Below are 19,123 nucleotides of genomic sequence, written 5' to 3' on the forward strand. Positions count from 1 at the left end.
CCCTCCCAACCCCCATCAACCCTCAGTTTGTTCTCAGTTTTTAAGAATCTGTTATGTTTTGGCTCCCTCCCTCTCTAACCTCTTTTTTTTTTCCTTCCCCTCCCCTATGGTCTTCTGTCAAGTTTCTCAGGATCCACATAGGAGTGACAACATATGGTATCTGTCTTTCTCTGTATGGCTTATTTCACTTAGCATAACACTCTCCAGTTCCATCCACGTTGCTACAAAGGGTCATATTTCATTCTTTCTCATTGCCACGTAGTATTCCATTGTGTATATAAACCACAATTTCTCTATCCATGCATCAATTGATGGACATTTAGGCTCTTTCCATAATTTGGCTATTGTTGAGAGTGCTGCTATAAACATTGAGGTACAAGTGCCCCTATGCATCAGCACTCCTGTATTCCTTAGGTAAACTCCTAGCAGTGCTATTGCTGGATCAAAGGGTAGATCTATTTTTAATTTTTTGAGGAACCTCCACACTGTTTTCCAGAGCATCTGCACCATTTTGCATTCCCACCAACAGTGCAAGAGGGTTCCTGTTTCTCCACATCTTCGCCAGCATCTATAGTCCCCTGATTTGTTCATTTTAGCCACTCTGACTGGCGTGAGGTGGTATCTGAGTGTGGTTTTGATTTGTATTTCCCTGATGAGGAGCGACGTTGAGCATGTGCCTGTTGGCCATCTGGATGTCTTCTTTAGAGAAGTGTCTATTCATGTTTTCTGCCCATTTGTTCACTGGATTATTTGTTTTTCGGGTGTGGAGTTTGGTGAGTTGTTTACAGATTTTGGATACTAGCCCTTATCTGATATGTCATTTGCAAATATCATTTCCCATTCCGTTGGTTGCCTTTTAGTTGGCATTTCCCATTCCGTTGGTTTTGTTGATTGTTTCCTTTGCAGTGCAGAAGCTTTTTATCTTCATGAGGTCCCAATAGTTCACTTTTGTTTTTAATTCCTTTGCCTTTGGGGTTATGTCAGGTAAGAAATTGCTGCGGCTGAGGTCAGAGAGGTTTTTTCCTGCTTTCTCCTCTAGGGTTTTGATGGTTTCCTGTCTCACACTCAGGTCCTTTATCCATTTTGAGTTTGTTTTTGTGAATGGTGTAAGAAAGTGGTCTAGTTTCATTCTGCATGTTGCTGTCCAGTTCTCCTAGCACCATTTGTTAAAGAGACTGTCTTTTTTCCATTGGATGTTCTTTCCTGCTTTGTCAAAGATTAGTTGGCCATATGCAAAGTCCCTTTTTCCAAAAAAGATAACATCCAAAAATCCATAGGTTCTGGGGATTAGGACTTAGACAAATCTTTGGTGGGAGAAGTGAGGGAGGGGGCATCATTCAACCCATCATACCTACCCTTCTTCACTTTGATTGTGGTTAGTTAGCAATGTTGAACACTGTCACTACTCAGGTTGTTACGATGTTTAAGTACTTTACTAAGATCACTTATGAGCAAATCATTTATATTGTGTGTTTGTAATTTTTTAATTCTTATAACTATCCTAGCACTATCTCCTTTACGCAGATAAGAAGATTGAGGCTCAAAAAAGGGTAAGATCTTGCCCAAAGATACAACACATTTAAAAAGTGTCAACTTAGATTTAAAGTCTATACTTTTTTAGTGGCAGCTTAAATTGCATGCATATCTAACTTGAGATGCTCACATCCATCATTAAAAAATTGGTATGTTACCTTTCACAAAGTAGATCTGTGTTAAATTTTTGGTTACTGCAGTTCCTGAGGCAGATAATATCCCCAAAGCATCCCTTCAGTTTTAACCTTAGGAAGAGCAAGCCAAAGTGAAGGTTTGTAGAATAATAGCCATAGGACAAGATTAAAGTTAGGGTTTATAACCCTTCACCCCAAGCTATCTTCTCATTTTCAGTGCTGGAGTACTCTAGCCTGAAACGGATTTGGAATTTCTTAAAATGGTTTTAAGTATACTGCGGTGCTTAAGAGCAAGCACACAGATTGCCATATTTGTGAACTATGCTTGCTTGGGGTTATCACTTACCTTTTCTATTCCTCATTCTCCTTATTTGTAAAATAGCTGATAGTAATTGATGTCTCACAGGAGCAGTTAAGGAATAAATGGGATAATAATATACTTAAATAGTAACTGCTTCACAGTATGGACTCAATATAGATTTATTATTACTGATTATGTGTATTTTACCTATAAAAGGGCAATAGAAGTACAACATTGACATTTGTAGTGGAAGAACAAGCAGTAAAGTTTTATTTGGCACACAATACACCTGCAAGGTAGAACACCAAGCAAAGCTTCAAAGCACAAATATTCCCTGATACGGTTTCCTTTTGCAGATCAAAGGGTTTTATGTCTCTTCCTTTCTTCACACCAATTTTAATCTCCCCGCTTTGGCATTTCTCTTCCTACATTGTTATTTAGTCTTTCTTTAAGGAAAAAAAAAATAAGTTTTTATTTTCCAAGATAATTCTTGGTTAAATTTTACTAAACTATTCCCAGAATCCCAAGGTAATGTGAATCTGTAATTGAATCAGGACAAACAATCATATTAGCTCTGTTCCATATGCATGAGCTGTGTCAAGAATATTTGAAACTATTTCCCATTGGCATGTTTACAATTTTAGGAAATCTTTTGTGATGTGCAGCTTACAGATAAAACATGGAATGGCTCTGGGCACTGGTGTCTTTTAGCTCTAGGTGGACACTTAGAATCATCTGCACTATGATTCTAAGTAAAAGTGGTTTCCAGCTGTCAGGTTCTATGACATTAATGCTCAGTTCGTTCACATTCATATCATAGCTGGAACATTTGTAATGTGTCAGTGGAGCAAAAAGGAAGAAGCTGTGGGTCTTTATATTTCATTTGTTGCTGTCCTGAGGTATGGCATTCTTTGGCAATTATTGTAAAATTGTGAACTTCATATACAATAATACCTTTCTTCATGGGACTCAGTGTTTATCAGGGTGAAAAATTAATGTACATTCTTAATAGACTCAGGACGTCAAGAGTTAGCATTTATTGTTATATTTATTTATTTATTTATTTATTTATTTATGATGAAAAATGTCAGCAGAGGAAAAGTGACATAAATTGTCTCCGTGTGAAACCATGACTCCACGATCGAACCAGCCATAGACATTTGCCTATATGTAATGAAGACTTTATCTAGTTAGGTACCACTGCCCCCCCTCCCCACCCCATCAGGAAGTGAATTCATTTCCTGGTGGAGAAAGCCTTTAGTTGTTAGTGCTTAAGGGAAAATACTGTAAAACACATTGTGTTTGTTGTAAATGGAATTCTGATCACGCTTGCAACCAATGTACTTTACTATCAAACGCACAACAGCCAAGGTCTTCCTTTGATCGAGGGGAACTAGAGTGTGCCTGCATGAGTTGTTTCACACAGTGTCTTCTCCCAACATCTAGGTGAGCACCAAATGCCGAGGCCTCTGGTGGGAGTGTGTCACGAACGTTTTTGATGGGATTCGCACCTGTGACGAGTATGATTCTATCCTTGCCGAACACCCCTGTATGTATGCCTTAGACAACCCCCTTGCCAGGGAGGGATCCCAAACAGGTTTTCATTGTGTGTGTGTGTGTGTGTGTGTGTGTTTCTACAGAACTATGGTAAAGTTCTGTCTCATTTTAAATGTTTCCATAAAAAGTTCAGAAACGTGAATTGAAACACGTTGGGCATATTTTATCTTTTTCCATGTTGTATACATTCTTTTAAGGTAAAAATATTAACTTCTTCATCCCCTCCCCCCAAATACCTGGCAGAGTGTCTTACACACAGACTTAAAGTAAACACTTTTCAAAGTGAGATGAATTCTTCAGGGTGTGGTTACTGGAGGATTAGAATTGACACATTAGAGGAAAACCATTTCAGAGATGTCTTTTAGCTGTGATGTAAGTCAAATAGGAAGTTGACAGTAATTCATTGAGAAAGTTGCTGAGAAAGAGAGAAGGTGGAAACAGAGGGGGCAGAGACAAAGAGAAAAACAGACATGGAGATAGGCAAAAAAAAAAAAAAAAAAAACACAGATTAGAGGATCAGGGAATGAAAAGAATCAATACATATGACACACAATTAACAGAAATAGTAAAGCCAGCTCCTTCTTCTTCCTAACCTTTAGCTTTAAATTTTAATTAGGTGTTAACAAGGTCCATATTTCTATGAATAAAGAGATTTCATAGATGAAAAAATGTTATCATTGATTCTCTCAGTATTTCTCCACAGCAGATATTTATTTATTTAGAACATTGAATCATGCCAAGAAATACTGGTGCTGTTGTTAAAGCTAATTGGTTTTGGTCTCCTTCAAAGCAGACGGGGTATGGTAGAGCATGGCAACTTCTTTTCTGAAGATAAATGAAAAGCAAATGCTTGGAATGTGACTTTTCCCCTGGACAGCTATTTCAGTCCAGGGATAAGCACTTAAAAGGAGCAGTGCTCTAAAATATCTTCTTCTGCTATTTAGGATTTGAGTGTTTTTTTTTTAACCTAATTCATAAAGCCTATATTTCATTTTTTTTTTGAAACTTCTTAATTCTTTCTCTTTTTCCCTCCTTGTGGTAACCTACTTCTATCCACGAAAAAGCATGATTTGGTCAATAAAAATGTAAGTTCATGTGGACACTAGGCTATTCCAGAAATGTGGTGCTATGGTGGGAGCGGAGAAAAAAAAATAAAGATAAAATATTTCAAACTTGTAAATGTTGTTATGTACATTTATACAAGAATATCAGAAAATCACTCATAAGCTTACTGCACAGAGAAAACTGCTGATTGTATTTTTAAATATTTCTTTTTTTAATCTTTTGCCTGCACTAGCTCACATTTTAAAATATGTTCTTACCTATTAATTTCAAATAATATCTTAAAAAGTAATTACTTTTGATTAAGAAATTCCATCATATGCTTAGAGACTACAGATACAAACATGTATTCTAAGAAAATAACAACTATACCCTCTAAGTTAGGATATTACCTATAAAATTTTATTTTTAGTCTTTGATATCTTTTATAGAATCACAATTAGATAACTTTTCCCACTGTCCTATGGACCTAGGATATACAGACCCAGACAAAAATTTTTTTCAGGGCTCTTGTTGATATAGTTAATTTGAGTTCCCTTTTCTCCAGTCAGAATATTTAACATTATTCTAGCAGCCAGTTCTCAGACAATACCTGGGAAAAAAAATTCCTGGTTCGTTAGCATTAGCAGTCTGCCTGCAGAACTGCCCTCTTAGAACTGGACAGGCCATAAGGCTGGCTGGATAATACCATAGACATGAGTCCTGGAGTTCTACAGAGCATCAGAAATCATGCTATATGTAGGATCAAGGCTTGGAGAGGGGAAAACCAGGGTCACAATTTCAAGGTGTCCCATTCAAAGGCAATCCTGGCCCTATTGGTCCCAGGTCCAAAAGGGACTTAATATTTAAGGAAGGCACTCCAAAGTGTGGGACTGCTTGGCTTGGGGTGCTGAGTAGGAAACACGCTTCTATATATATAGCCTAGTTAGGCACATATTTTTCTCTTTCTTGAAATTTGAGAAAAATAAGCCTTAGATTTGGCCTAAATTAGAAATATAAATCTAAATTTTTTGAAATAATGCCATATATTAAGATCTTAATTATTCACCTATTAATCAGGTAAAAGCTGATTTTATGCATTGATTTCCTCTTAGATGGATTATAAAGGTATTTTTTTATTTTAAATAAATTGGCCACATTTTACAAGCAATCTATTACTAAATCAGCCCTAAATTTATCTCACCACTGCAGAAGAATTATTTAAAATACAAGGAAGCCCCCATCACTATGAAAATAAAACATAATTACAATACCCTCAAAAAGAATAAATTGTATTCCTCCTTTCCATTAGCGAGCTAAAATAGTAGTAGTTTTGACATCAGGTAATTAACCCTCCATTTCTGACAAAATTTCCCATTTTTAAGTTAGCATAACCGAGACTCGCAGTTCAAGAGGTTTTCACATTTGAGGATGCTTCCACTGCAGAAGATGATTGCTACTATTCCACTTCTACTTACCTAATACCGTCTTCCCTGGACCTTCTACCACATATTCTCATTGGCCATAGTTGAAATTTGCTCAGTTGACAGTGCAAGATTAAAGGGTTAAGATGGAATGTTGGCCAAGAAGGGTCACCCCTGGAAGCGATGAAAAAGAATATGATCTGGCCTTTAGAAGTAGTCTTCGACTAAATAACAGAAGCTCTGTAGCTCCTCCTCCTTCTAAAGAGATGGCTTTAGAAGAGATGGCTCCCATTAGCCTGAACGGGCAAGAGACATCTTGAATCATTTTATCCTGCTCCCCTGTACCAAATTTTAACCAGTTATTTTAAGTATATTTTTCAATGGAACTTCAAACAACTGTAGTGATTGTTTATTTCTTAAATATTCATTGGGCAACTCTGCAGAATAGATACTCTACTTTCAATTGAGTATTCAGCTATAATACTTGTGAACAAGTCTCATTCCAGAACAAGAAACAAACAAGGAAAAAGGTATTTAGTGTACACGATAGGCCAAGCATTTTGCTAGGGGGCCGACAAGTCTAAGTAATAATCAGTGCTTAAACAAATAATAATACCGATAATCTCATGATATTTTTGCATTTTATGAAAAAAAAATCCAAGTTCATGCAAATTTAAATTCTAATTCAATGGGCATTTGTTAATGTATGTAATTATCTGTTTTTTGGCACACCTCGACATTAACGTGTTTCCTTCCTCTGACCATGATTTAACCACATGCCCTGATCTTCCAGTGAAGCTGGTGGTAACTCGAGCGTTGATGATTACTGCAGATATTTTAGCTGGATTTGGATTTATCACCCTGCTTCTTGGTCTCCACTGTGTGAAATTCCTCCCTGATGAGCCATACATCAAAGTCCGCATCTGCTTTGTTGCTGGAACCATATTACTAATAGCAGGTACTCTCTGCACTAGGGATGGGGGTAGAGGTGCTCATCTACAGTCTTGAGATGAAGGAGGATGCAGTTGTGAAGCAGTTCATTTTTTTTAAGTTTATTTATTATTAAGTTTTGTTCCAGAGAGAGAGGAAGAGCACACGTGCACATGTGCAAATGAACAGGGGAGGGGCAGAGAGAGAATCCCAAGCAGGCTCCACAGTATTAGCGCAGAGACCAATGTGGGGCTCTATCTCATGACCCTGAGATCATGACCTAAGCCAAAATCAAGAGTCAGTCACTGAACCGACTAAGCTATACAGGTGCCCCGTGAAGCTGTTCATTTTAACATCATATGTGACTTGCTTTTCTAGATTGAAGGAATAAGGAGCACATCAGCCCTTCTTTCTTCAGCTGTGAAATCAGATAATTAATTTTTGGTACGATGTTAGATCAAAGTTTATTGAAGTCCTCAAACTATTTTTAACCATTTAAAAAGTTATATAATGGTTTAAATTTTTCAAATAATTTATTTTTTATTATTCTTGAAGTTAAATCCTAAAGTCCCAAGGTCCCATCTCCTTACCTGTACCCACTGTAGGAGTAGGCAATTCTTTAGCAATTCTTTAGCAACTAAGTTGTGCCAAGTCCCATGTCAGGTTTTCTTATGTGCCAACCCATCTGAATGTAAATGTAACAATAAGCAGATTATATCTCCACTTAAGAGGCAGATGAATAAATGGAATTCTGAAGGATAATAAATCAAGCATGACTTATAAACAAGTCAAGAAGCACTTTACATGGTGTTTATTGATGAAAAAGCATCATTAAATTCTGTCATTAAATTCACTTTAGTCTTCCTCTGTCACAATATGATGTCTTCTTAAGACCTTAATGCAAGTTGGGAGAAAATACACTGTCCAAGAGACCAAAGTGCAGGAAGATTGAAAACCAATGGGCACACCCCCAGAGAGGAAACTATCTTTTTTTTTTTTTTAATGGTAGTAGTGAAAATTTAGCAAAGCAAATATAAGTGATAACTTCACCAGGAAGTATAAAATGAATGGATAGGGATTTTGGAATTAAAAATACTTGCAGAAGTGTCTGGCTGGCTCAGTCAGTAGAGTATGCAATCTTGATCTCAGAGTTGGGAACTCGAGTTCCACGTTGGGGGTAGAGTTTACTTAAAAAAAAATTTTTTTAGGGGCACCTGGGTGGCTCAGTCGGTTAAGCGTCCAACTTCAGCTCAGGTCATGATCTTGCTGTTCCCGAGTTTGAGCCCCACATCGGGCTCTGTGCTGACAGCTCAGAGCCTGGAGCCTGCTTCAGATTATGTGTTTCCCTCTCTCTCTCTCTCTCTGACCCTCCCCCACACATGTCTGTCTTTCTGTAGCAAAAATAAACATTAAACTTTTTTTTTAAATTTTTTTAATACTTGGAGATATATATATGTGATTTTTGACCTTAGGCCAGTTTCTTAACTGGTCTTCTTTACTTGATCTGCAAAATAAGGCCACATCCCAGCAATAAAATCTATTCTGAATTGCTGTTGTAAAGATCCAGTGTGGACAGAGTGAGCCCATAGCAGAGAGCCTAACCCATCACACAGTCAAAACTGGGGCCTCCCTGAATTTTTTCACACAAGCATTGAGTCAAGGCCTGATGATCCTTAGGTTGTATTAAAAAACCATAAGAACTTAGTAAGTTTTCCTTTTTAAGACATTTATTCTCATGTCTAGGTTGGCCTAGTGATAACATAGAGCTTTTGTATGTAACCATGTGTTTTATTTAACAAATTTAAACACCATTTAATGCATACAGTTTTGTTCCAGAATACTTTCTGAGATACCATTATATATGCCCCTTTTTATTTAAAAAAATAAAAATCAGCTAAATATTAAAATATGAGTTGATTGGGGCGCCTGGGTGGCTCAGTCGGTTAAGCGGCCGACTTCGGCTCAGGTCATGATCTCGTGGTCCATGAGTTCAAGCCCCGCGTCGGGCTCTGGGCTGATGGCTCAGAGCCTGGAGCCTGTTTCAGATTCTGTGTCTCCCTCTCTCTGACCCTCCCCCGTTCATGCTCTGTCTCTGTCTCAAAAATAAATGTTAAAAAAAAAATTAAAAAAAAAATAACAGTTGATGAAAAATTCCCTATAGGAATGGATGAAGAAATGATGAAATTAAATTTCCAGATATTGCCAAAGGCTTGAAACCATCATTTGAAATTATTATGCCAAGGGTACCTGGGTGGCTCAGTCAGTTAAGCCTCTGCCTCTTGATTTTGGTTCAGGTTATAATCTCCTGGTTCATGAGTTTGAGCTCCACATTGGGCTCCGTGCTGGTGGTGCAGAGCCTGCTTGGACTTCTCTCTCTTTCTCCCTCTCTCCATGCCCTACCCCCACCCCCCCGACTCTTTCAAAATAAATAAACCTAAAAAGAGAAGAAATTAGATATATATTATATAATTATATTATATTACATATAATAAATATATATAATACATAAAATACTAACACCATACATATATATAAATATATATGACATGCTATTTTCATATGGTATAAAATGAAATATATGCATATTTCATATATATATGTATCTATGTGTGTTATATGTATATATAATTTTACATAATCTGTTTCTAAGTTTTAAAAAAGGAATTTCCATCTTAAACCCATAGATTAGAAGTATTGTAGAAAATAGGTGGTAATTTATACCCTGTTATCTAAAGGTTATGTGTTCATTATCTGTCCTTAAACTTCTTGCATTAAACAACTGGGAAAATAATGCAATGAAATGGTGACTTAAATACATATCACAGACCCCCTAGAAAAGAATGTGAAACACCATTTTCACATAGCATTTTGTCCTATAGCTCCTCACCTTTTTTTTTCCTGCACCTTAGCACTGATGTGCAATTTATACCTTTAAAAGAAGCAGACTCTACTGGCATCATTCCAAGCCAAATTGTCAGATAGACTAATTTCGGGGTTAAATTTTGTTTAAAAGGAACAAAATTTCTTAGTTTGTTCTCTCATGGTGTGTGGGTGGTAGGTAAGAATTTATTTTAAAATAAAGACAATTTTTACTCCAGTTATTTGTTTTTAAGCCCAACAGACTAAAATTATTGACTTCAAAAAACATAGTTTCCATATGGGTGCTGATTATGTAGCTGACACAGCTTTAATTGTGGGTCCAGGGGGTGGGGCAGAGAAGAATAGAATATTCTTAAAGATATATACTTTTAATTAAAAAAATCAATAGAGGGGCGCCTGGGTGGCGCAGTCGGTTAAGCGTCCGACTTCAGCCAGGTCACGATCTCGCGGTCCGGGAGTTCGAGCCCCGCGTCAGGCTCTGGGCTGATGGCTCAGAGCCTGGAGCCTGTTTCCGATTCTGTGTCTCCCTCTCTCTCTGCCCCTCCCCCGTTCATGCTCTGTCTCTCTCTGTCCCAAAAATAAATAAACGTTGAAAAAAAAAATTAAAAAAAAAAATCAATAGAGTGAACGTATGCTGTGTATTATTTGTCTTCAATTTTGTGTTCTTTCTTTTTTTCTGTTGTTTTTCATATTTCCTTTTACACAGCATTCAAAATAACATGTGAGAGAGGAAAATTAAAGAAAACCACAATGATCATTTTAAGTTTACACAAACAGATGAACACTGCATTTTAAAATTTTTGTATTTCTCTTTATGTATAAACTGATACATAATTTGGAAGAAACACAAAATAGATAGCAATTATTATTGCCCCTCCAAATGATTATTATCCCTCTCTAAATGATGCCATCCATTTTGGGTAGCAGTCCATGAACTTACATTTGGAAAGCCTGTATTATTTTAGCAACTTTTCTTTCTTTCAGGTGCCCCAGGAATCATTGGTTCAGTGTGGTATGCTGTTGATGTTTATGTAGAACGTTCTTCTCTGGTTTTGCACAATATATTTCTTGGCATCCAATACAAATTTGGTTGGTCTTGCTGGCTTGGAATGGCTGGGTCTCTGGGTTGCTTTTTGGCTGGTGCTGTCCTGACATGCTGCTTATACCTCTTCAAAGGTAAGAACAAAATAAAATAGCACGCTTACTTGCCTCCATTATCAATCTTTCCAATCTGGTAGAAACAGTTCTCACCAGTGCAAAATAATGTTGCTTACTTGATCCCTACCTCTTATAAAAAATGACACTTGAGAAGTTTCTGTTGTTCAAAGAAAACTGATTTGCAATATTCAAGCCTCATACCTCATAAGTGGTATATTGGGTGAAAAAACCACATCTATAACTGTATCCAATATCTAAATATATAATGATGATTTCAATGTGTTCATAATATTATATATCTAACTTCATCTAATCTACTAAATTTATATCTAGAGTTAAACAGAGAAGTAGACTGAGAGCCGAGTCAAATATTTGTTGTTAAAAAATATAATGTATTACTATTGGGTTTCTAAAAATATTGTTAAAAAGCAAGAAAATCCATCTCCTCATCAGGAAAGAAGGAAGGAGGGAAGGAAGGAAGAAAAGAGAAAGGAAAGAAGGAAGGAAGGAAGGAAGGAAGGACAGAAGAGAGGGAGGAGAGAAAAAGAAGGAAAGTACCTAAGCTTTTAATCTAAAAATAACTTTCCAGATGAAAATCTTAGATTTTATTCTAGGGTTCTTCTTAGATGATTCCTTCTTAAAGTATTTATATTTTTGTCTCTTTATGAGAAGAATGTGTAAAATGACATTTTTCCCCAAAGTTCACTGAATCATAATTATTTCTATACAACTACATTTATCTCTTTCCAACAGATGTTGGACCTGAAAGGAACTATCCGTATTCCATGAGGAAAGCCTACTCAAATGCAGCTATTTCCATGGCCAAGTCATACATAGACCCTCGGACAGAGACCGCCAAAATGTATGCCGTGGACACGAGAGTGTAAAGTGCCACACATCAGTCTGTGTATATATGTTCCTGAAATGATCAATCAATATGTTTAGGTTAATACAATAGCAGGTTGATCTAGGAGCACTTACTTAGTCCTCATGTTCAACTAAGTTAATTGCTCAGCTTAATCAAGAAGTTTGATTCTGCTATCACTGCTCCTTTTCTGTTATTCCCATATTCTCCCTCCTTTCTACCCTCCTCTTGCACATGCTCACATACACTTGCCCTGTATTTGCAGATAAGGTTGCTAGGATATACAAATGTTTGTTTGTGATTTCCTATTGCTATTAGAGATTGTGACATGGTGATATTCAAGTAAAATGATACTTTAAGACTAGAAAGCAACCTTTAAAAGAGGCCAGAGATTCTAATCTTTGAAGGTATTGACAGCCTCTTAGCTCCTTCTCTGGCTTTTGGTTCATTCTTTGTGTTCTCAACTGAGTGAGTTATTTGATAACTTTGAAGATGATTTTCCACATTTAAACTAGTATATCAAACCCTACTGTTACTCTGACTCTGTTAAAATAGAAAAAAGAAATTAACAGCTTCATCTACCAGCTGCTGGTGGAACTGAAAGATAAGAAGTGTCCCTTCCATACTTGGAATGTCAAAAGCAAATGTCAGATTAATACCAGAGCAGTGGTCACTGTCTTCCTCGTAAACAACATAAGAGATCTGTGTATTATTTTATTGTGACTGTAAGTTTGCCTATATATTGCCAAATTATTAGACCACAGCTGCAACAGCTAAACTGGAGAGTTCAGTCATTTATATATTGGATGTCCAAAAATGTTTCAGAAATGCACCATATTAAAATTCACTGATTCAGGTGTTCTCCCACCAACTGGATCCTTAGCACCCAGGAAAATATCTGACAAATGATAAAATTTAACAAATATTTGTTGATTGGAAGAAATAAATTCTCACAACTCTCCACTGAAATAAAGATCAGGTTTTTCTCACAAAATGTCTATTTGTCGAGAAAAAAAAAAATGGAATTATATATTTAATAATACACGTAAAGAAATCAGTGAATGATTGCTAATAGCATCTTGTTCATATTCACACTGTGGTCATACATTTTTTTTTAATGGTAGGGTTTGTTTTTAAAGTTATATAATTTAGGGGCGCCTGGGTTAAGCGTCCGACTTCAGCCAGGTCACGATCTCGCGGTCCGTGAGTTCAAGCCCCCCGTCGGGCTCTGGGCTGATGGCTCAGAGCCTGGAGCCTGTTTCCGATTCTGTGTCTCCCTCTCTCTCTGCCCCTCCCCCGTTCATGCTCTGTCTCTCTCTGTTCCACAAATAAATAAACGTTGAAAAAAAAAAATTAAAAAAAAAAATAAAGTTATATAATTTAATCTCAGGTTTTCTGATTTCTTGTAAATCACATGAATTGCTTAATGCTTTTGCAGTACCTTAACAGGCTACCCACTGAACTAGATAGTAGTTCTCTGGAAAATGGAAATTTAGCTGCAAATTTCTGAAGACCCCCAAAAGAAGTATTTTAAGTTGATAAAGCTAAAAACAATGTGAAAATAAGATGATGAAAGCCTAGAACATATATTTACATTGAGCGTGGTGTTCATGACTTCACATGGTATCTCTTTAATAGTATTCTCAGGAGAAATTCTAATCTAACTTTAAGGTTAAGAATAACTGATTCACTTTTATTTCATGGATATTATTAACCATGTAATTGACACTTAAACAATTATTTGTAGATCACGTTTACCTGTTATATTGGTGTCATTCTATGCAGTTTAAAATTAATTTCGTGTTGTTCTTTCTCAGCCTTGGTTTTTAAAATTTTTATTCCCATCCTTATTTTATGATACATTGTCTGTCATGTTTTACATATTCTAACAAGTCTCTTGAAATTCTTCTTGGGAAAGGCAGGGTAAAATTAATTAAATAACTCATTAGATTTTAGAGAGATAAATTTTTCCTTCCTCAAAGACTTCGTTTGTATAAGAAAATATTTCAGAGGATTCAGAATATTGACATTCATGAATGTTTTAAAATTTTTCTCAATAAAAATGTTTCGTATATCCTCGGAGAAATATTCATTTTTTTTTATTCCTTTGGGAATGTTTATTACTAATTCACTATAATTTAATGAATCTTCCCAAAATAAAGCATAACAAAGAATACAGTGACAACAAAACAAATATTAAATAGTGAAGAAGTAATAATTGACATGGTAGCAACTCAACATGCCCAGAAAGAAAAATTAAGATAAGCCCAAAATATACAAACAGTATCTGATACTAAAATTCAGTCGTATCTTGTTACTTGGAACAAGAAAAAATAAAATTTATAAAATTGGACAATTTTATTTACCTACCTCTCCATTAAATCCTATTTTCTAATATCACACTTTTAATGGAAATTAGCCTTCTGTTATTATACACGTTGTATGTGTGCATTACAGAAAGTTGGAGAACAGGGGCACCTGGGTGACTCAGTCAGTTAAGTGTCCAACTTCAGCTTAGGTCATGATGTCACGGTTCGTGGGTTCAAGCCCTGTGTCCAGCTCTGTGCTGACAGCTTGGAGCCTGGAGCCTGTTTCAGATTCTGTGTCTCCCTCTCTCCCTGCCCCTCCCCTGCTCATGCTGTCTTTGTCTCTCTCTCTCTCAAAAATAAACATTCAACTTTTTAAAATAAATAAAACAGAGGAATTAACTGAGAATTAGGTAGTAAAAGAATTATTGGAGCAGGCTCTGCAGCTTTTGAGCTCAGAAATAATTATTCCCAAGTAAATAATGTTGGCCCCTGATGTGCAGTAATTAATTGAAAACAACATAATGCACAATGCGATATTGGTTACCCTATGTTTCCATTCAAAAACGCTGGTGATTTGTCACTTAAAATTTTTATTGAGATAATCTTATTATCTCAATAAAAGATAAGGAAGAAAACAAACAAACAAACAAACAAACAAAAACACTAATTATTCCAGCACTTAGAGAATCTATTGAAACAGAGAAAATTATATATGCTTAAGATTTTTCAAAAATTAACAATACAGAACTGTGAACATTAACATCTCTCTTACCAGCATCCATGGACTTCCCTTACAGTCTCTCTCCCAAGAGTTGTACCTCTTACATATTACTTGTATCCTTTCAAACAAAAAAAAATAAAATTTATGGCATATATAGATCCTTGGAAAATGTATTCACCATGCTGCTACTCAGTAGTTTCATTTTTAAAATAAAATCAATAATTAAATATATTTATTGGCATTTTTCCATAACACCTCATTCTTTTTAATGGCTGCATAGTTCATTGTTTATATAAACTGTTATTTATCTCATCTGTCCCTTTAAATACCTTCATTTTTGCAATTATAGGCTATGTGGCAACGGATATTTTTTTAAAAACACCTTTGTCTTCATGCAGGATTATAACTATAGCGTTACTCTCCCTGTCTAAGAGTGGAAATGCTGAATCTATGTGAATATATTAACACTTTTGATATCTATAGTCAAATTGCACCCCCCAAAAAATGTACTGATTTACACTTTCACCGGTAACATATAAAAGGGCTTATTTCCCTACAGTGCCATCAACACAAGATGTTAACAATCTTTAATATTGCTATCAGTATCATGGGTAAAAAGGAATATTATATTGTTGCTTTGATCTGCATTTATTTAAATAAATTGAGCACCATTGATCAACTTTTTAAAAAATTTTTTAAATTTGCATTCAAGTTATTTAGTATTATAGCGCAACAATGATTTCAGGAGTAGATACCTTAATGCCCCTTACCCATTTAGCCCACCCCCCCCCACAACCCCTCCAGTAACCCTCCGTGTGTTCTCCATACAGTTGATCAACTTTTTAAATAATCACTAATTGTTTGAATATTTCTGCGGATAGCAATTATAGATTTTCATGTTTTTGGTCCCATGTTATGGTGCTTCCCAAATTTCAAAGCTTATATTGATGAGCTTCTCAAAGTGTGTTAAACTAACGATGCTATTTGACATGTTTTTAGGTGGTACGTTAAATATTTATGTTTTATAGCCATCTATTTATTTGTATACGGATTTGAAAAAGCACATTTTCCACTTACAATACAATTTAAAGTTTCCATTAAACTTTTTTTTCCATTAAAATCCATTTAAGTTTGAAACTGAGTTGAAATATAAAAATAAGTAAAAACACTTTTCAGGTAATCAAAAATGAGATAGTCCATATGTGAAGGACTGGATTTTGGTATACAATGGTTTAACTAATTCTATTTTATTCTTAAAATAGAATATACTGTAAGCAAAAGGTACAATAGCTTATTAAATGTCTTTGCTCATACCAAGTTCATTGCTCATACAAAGTAAAGGCACAAGCTAGGATTAGAGTTAGCAAATTAAAAATGGACATACACTGTGTTAAATAACAAAATTCAACCAAGTAAATGTGAAGATCTAATCGGTTGTCTTGAACACTTCATGAATCAAGCAGCACCCCAATCCAGCAGCAAGCAGAGAGGTGCTCTGAGGAGCTGTACAAAACTGCAAGGTTTTTATGGATGAAGGTGGGGGCAAGAAAATTATTAGCAAAAGGAAAAGATTGTTCCAGAGGATGCTGTTTGCAAAGTGTCTTAACATGCTGATGACCTCATCTTTCTTTGGGGGATGAAGAGGACCCAGGTGACAGACTTATTGGTGTTGATGGAGAAAACAATTCCTGACTGACCTGTTAAGGTCACATTTCTGGAGAGGCTCAACTGCAGTTAGATTGGGTATTAAGCCCCAGTTTGGGAACTCAGTTCAAGTGACACCATTTGGAGCCTGCAGTTTTCTATTTTTTAACCGCTCAAATTCACTATATATGTTTCCAAAGCCAAAAAAATAAGAAAATGATGTTTGCTTATTTATATATATGGTTACTTAAAACACATCCCAGAAATCATATTTTCCCACTCATAAATACTTCATTATATAATAAAGACCTTTTTGATAATATAAGCACAATACCATTAATGATCAGTCAACAACATTAACAATTAAAGACTCCTTAATATCAGTTTTTCCAATATCTGATTTGTGGCTACTATCTGCAATATATGTTTTAAATGGGTCCAAAATTCCAAATCCAAAATTGTCCACACTTTGCTGTTGATATGACTCAAATCATATACTATGATTTTAATTTCTATAGTCTATATTTGAATCCAGGTTTAGGAGACTTTGGCGAAATGTAAAATACTATGACATTTCCTTTGCAAAAACTTGACTCCTTCCACAAAACTGACAGCTTTAACATTTCTTGATAGTACTTGGGGGGCAGGGGGAGAGAAAAACCAGAGTTGAAAAGGAAATTGAAAGTTTGAAAGAAGGAAAGGGGATGATTTTGTGATGTAGCTTTCATACAGATAAAGGGACATGAAGCCAATAGACTTCGGTCTTGAATTGTTTTCCTGAATTTGCTGGAGGAGGGGCTGGATGTCAGTGGAAAACTGGGGAGGGTTGTTGAAATCATTAAACTTCTCTGCTGTTTTTTTAAATTATGATATTGTAAGCCAAGCTAAGCCCAGAGAACTTGGGGAAGGAATTGAGATATACTCTAGTTGCAAACCATAGTTTCTCCTTTACTAAATTAAAACACGCATTACACTATGCCTTTCTTTTCTAAAGCTATTGAGTGGGAAGTATTGATTGGAAAAGGATATCAGGGGATATCTATTTAATAGAGATGGGAAAGGCTTTGAGGTTAGTAAATAAAAACAAAATAAGCTAATTTGGTTAACACAGCAGAAACTGAAGCACTTAGCAAATCTTTTCAAAACAAAGATGAGGGAAACAGAAAAATATTCATTATTGGAGAATAAAAATCGGGAGCTAGAAACATAATGGAGACTTCATCATGTGCAGTTAGTGTCCCATTAATGGCTGTTCTGAGTATATGTCAAATCTTGTTGCTTTCTTAATGGAATTCTTGACTTATGCTAATAAAATTACAGTAAAAGAAGATATTTTTTAAAAATATTGTATTTATTTTTGAGAGAGAGAGAAAGAATGAGCAGGGGAAGGGCAGAGAGAGAGGGAGACACAGAATCTGAAGCAGGCTCCAGGCTCTGAGCTGTCGGCACAGAGCCTGACTTGGGATTCGAACAGGGGAACCATGAGATCATGACTTGAGCTGAAGTCAGAAGCTTAACTGAGTCACCCAGGTGCTACAGAAAATGTATTTTTAAACAAACTCTCTTTTAAAACCTTACAAAGTTTAGCTCTGTAATGAAAAAAACATGTATACCTCAAACAGCGAAGCAAAAGCCCTGTGGTTCCTCACTCTTTTGCTTTCTCTTATATTTAACAGCTTATCAAAACATTCCCCAGTAATGTTTTAACATCTTTTTTTTTTTTAATGTTTATTTATTTTTGAGACAGAGAGAGACAGAGCATGAACGGGGGAGGGTCAGAGAGAGGGAGACACAGAATCTGAAACAGGCTCCAGGCTCCAAGCTGTCAGCACAGAGCCCGACGCGTGGCTCGAACTCACAGACCGCGAGATCATGACCTGAGCCGAAGTCGGCCACTTAGGCGCCCCTGTTTTAACATCTTTAAGAGATTGGTATCCCATCCCTTCATACCAACTCTCCTCATATAGCGTTGAATTTTTTTTTTTTTTTGCCATATCTCAGGTGACAAATATTCCACACAATATCAGGTTAAGTTGCAATCATTCACTGATTATATAAAATATGTCCATAGGCTTTCTTATTTTGTGTCTCTCAATATTCTCCAAGCAAAAATAATAACTAAATCTAGAAGGCAATTAATTAGTGGTAACTAAGACTCTTTAAGTTTATAAATTTACCCAAATTTAGATACATAAAGGAGAGAATAATCTGAATTGACACTTCAGTTTTCATATGCAATGGAAAAAAGAAAAACTATTAAATATAAAGACAGACATAATTATATTAATTGCTAGAGAAAAAAATTTCTCTTAGTTTTGCTTGTTGGATCCCATAAACAGATGTTTCCAAAAAAGAAGTCAAAAAAAAAAAAAAAAAGGGGGCGCCTGGGTGGTGCAGTCGGTTAAGCGTCCGACTTCAGCCAGGTCACGATCTCGCGGTCCGGGAGTTCGAGCCCCGCGTCAGGCTCTGGGCTGATGGCTCAGAGCCTGGAGCCTGTTTCCGATTCTGTGTCTCCCTCTCTCTCTGCCCCTCCCCCGTTCATGCTCTGTCTCTCTCTGTCCCAAAAATAAAATAAACGTTGAAAAAACATTATAAAAAAAAAAAAGAAGTCTTTCCCCAACATCCA

The 19,123-nt window shown here is 36.0% G+C and overlaps 1 protein-coding gene across 1 annotated transcript in view; it reads left to right on the forward strand.

The window, feature by feature from the left end:
• Positions 1 to 12,968, forward strand: part of CLDN16 (claudin 16) — a 78,027-nt gene extending 65,059 nt beyond the window's left edge. Inside the window, exons 3-6 of the mRNA XM_025914101.2 lie at positions 3,415 to 3,517; positions 6,784 to 6,948; positions 10,785 to 10,976; positions 11,712 to 12,968. Of these exons, the coding sequence (XP_025769886.2) occupies positions 3,415 to 3,517; positions 6,784 to 6,948; positions 10,785 to 10,976; positions 11,712 to 11,845 (594 nt within the window). The 3' untranslated portion in view covers positions 11,846 to 12,968. The remainder of the gene's footprint in view (positions 1 to 3,414; positions 3,518 to 6,783; positions 6,949 to 10,784; positions 10,977 to 11,711) is intronic.
• Positions 12,969 to 19,123: the final 6,155 nt, after the last annotated feature.

This window comes from Puma concolor, chromosome C2 (genome assembly GCF_028749965.1).
Source record: "Puma concolor isolate L17-30 chromosome C2, mPumCon1.1.hap2, whole genome shotgun sequence".
Taxonomy (NCBI): domain Eukaryota; kingdom Metazoa; phylum Chordata; class Mammalia; order Carnivora; family Felidae; genus Puma; species Puma concolor.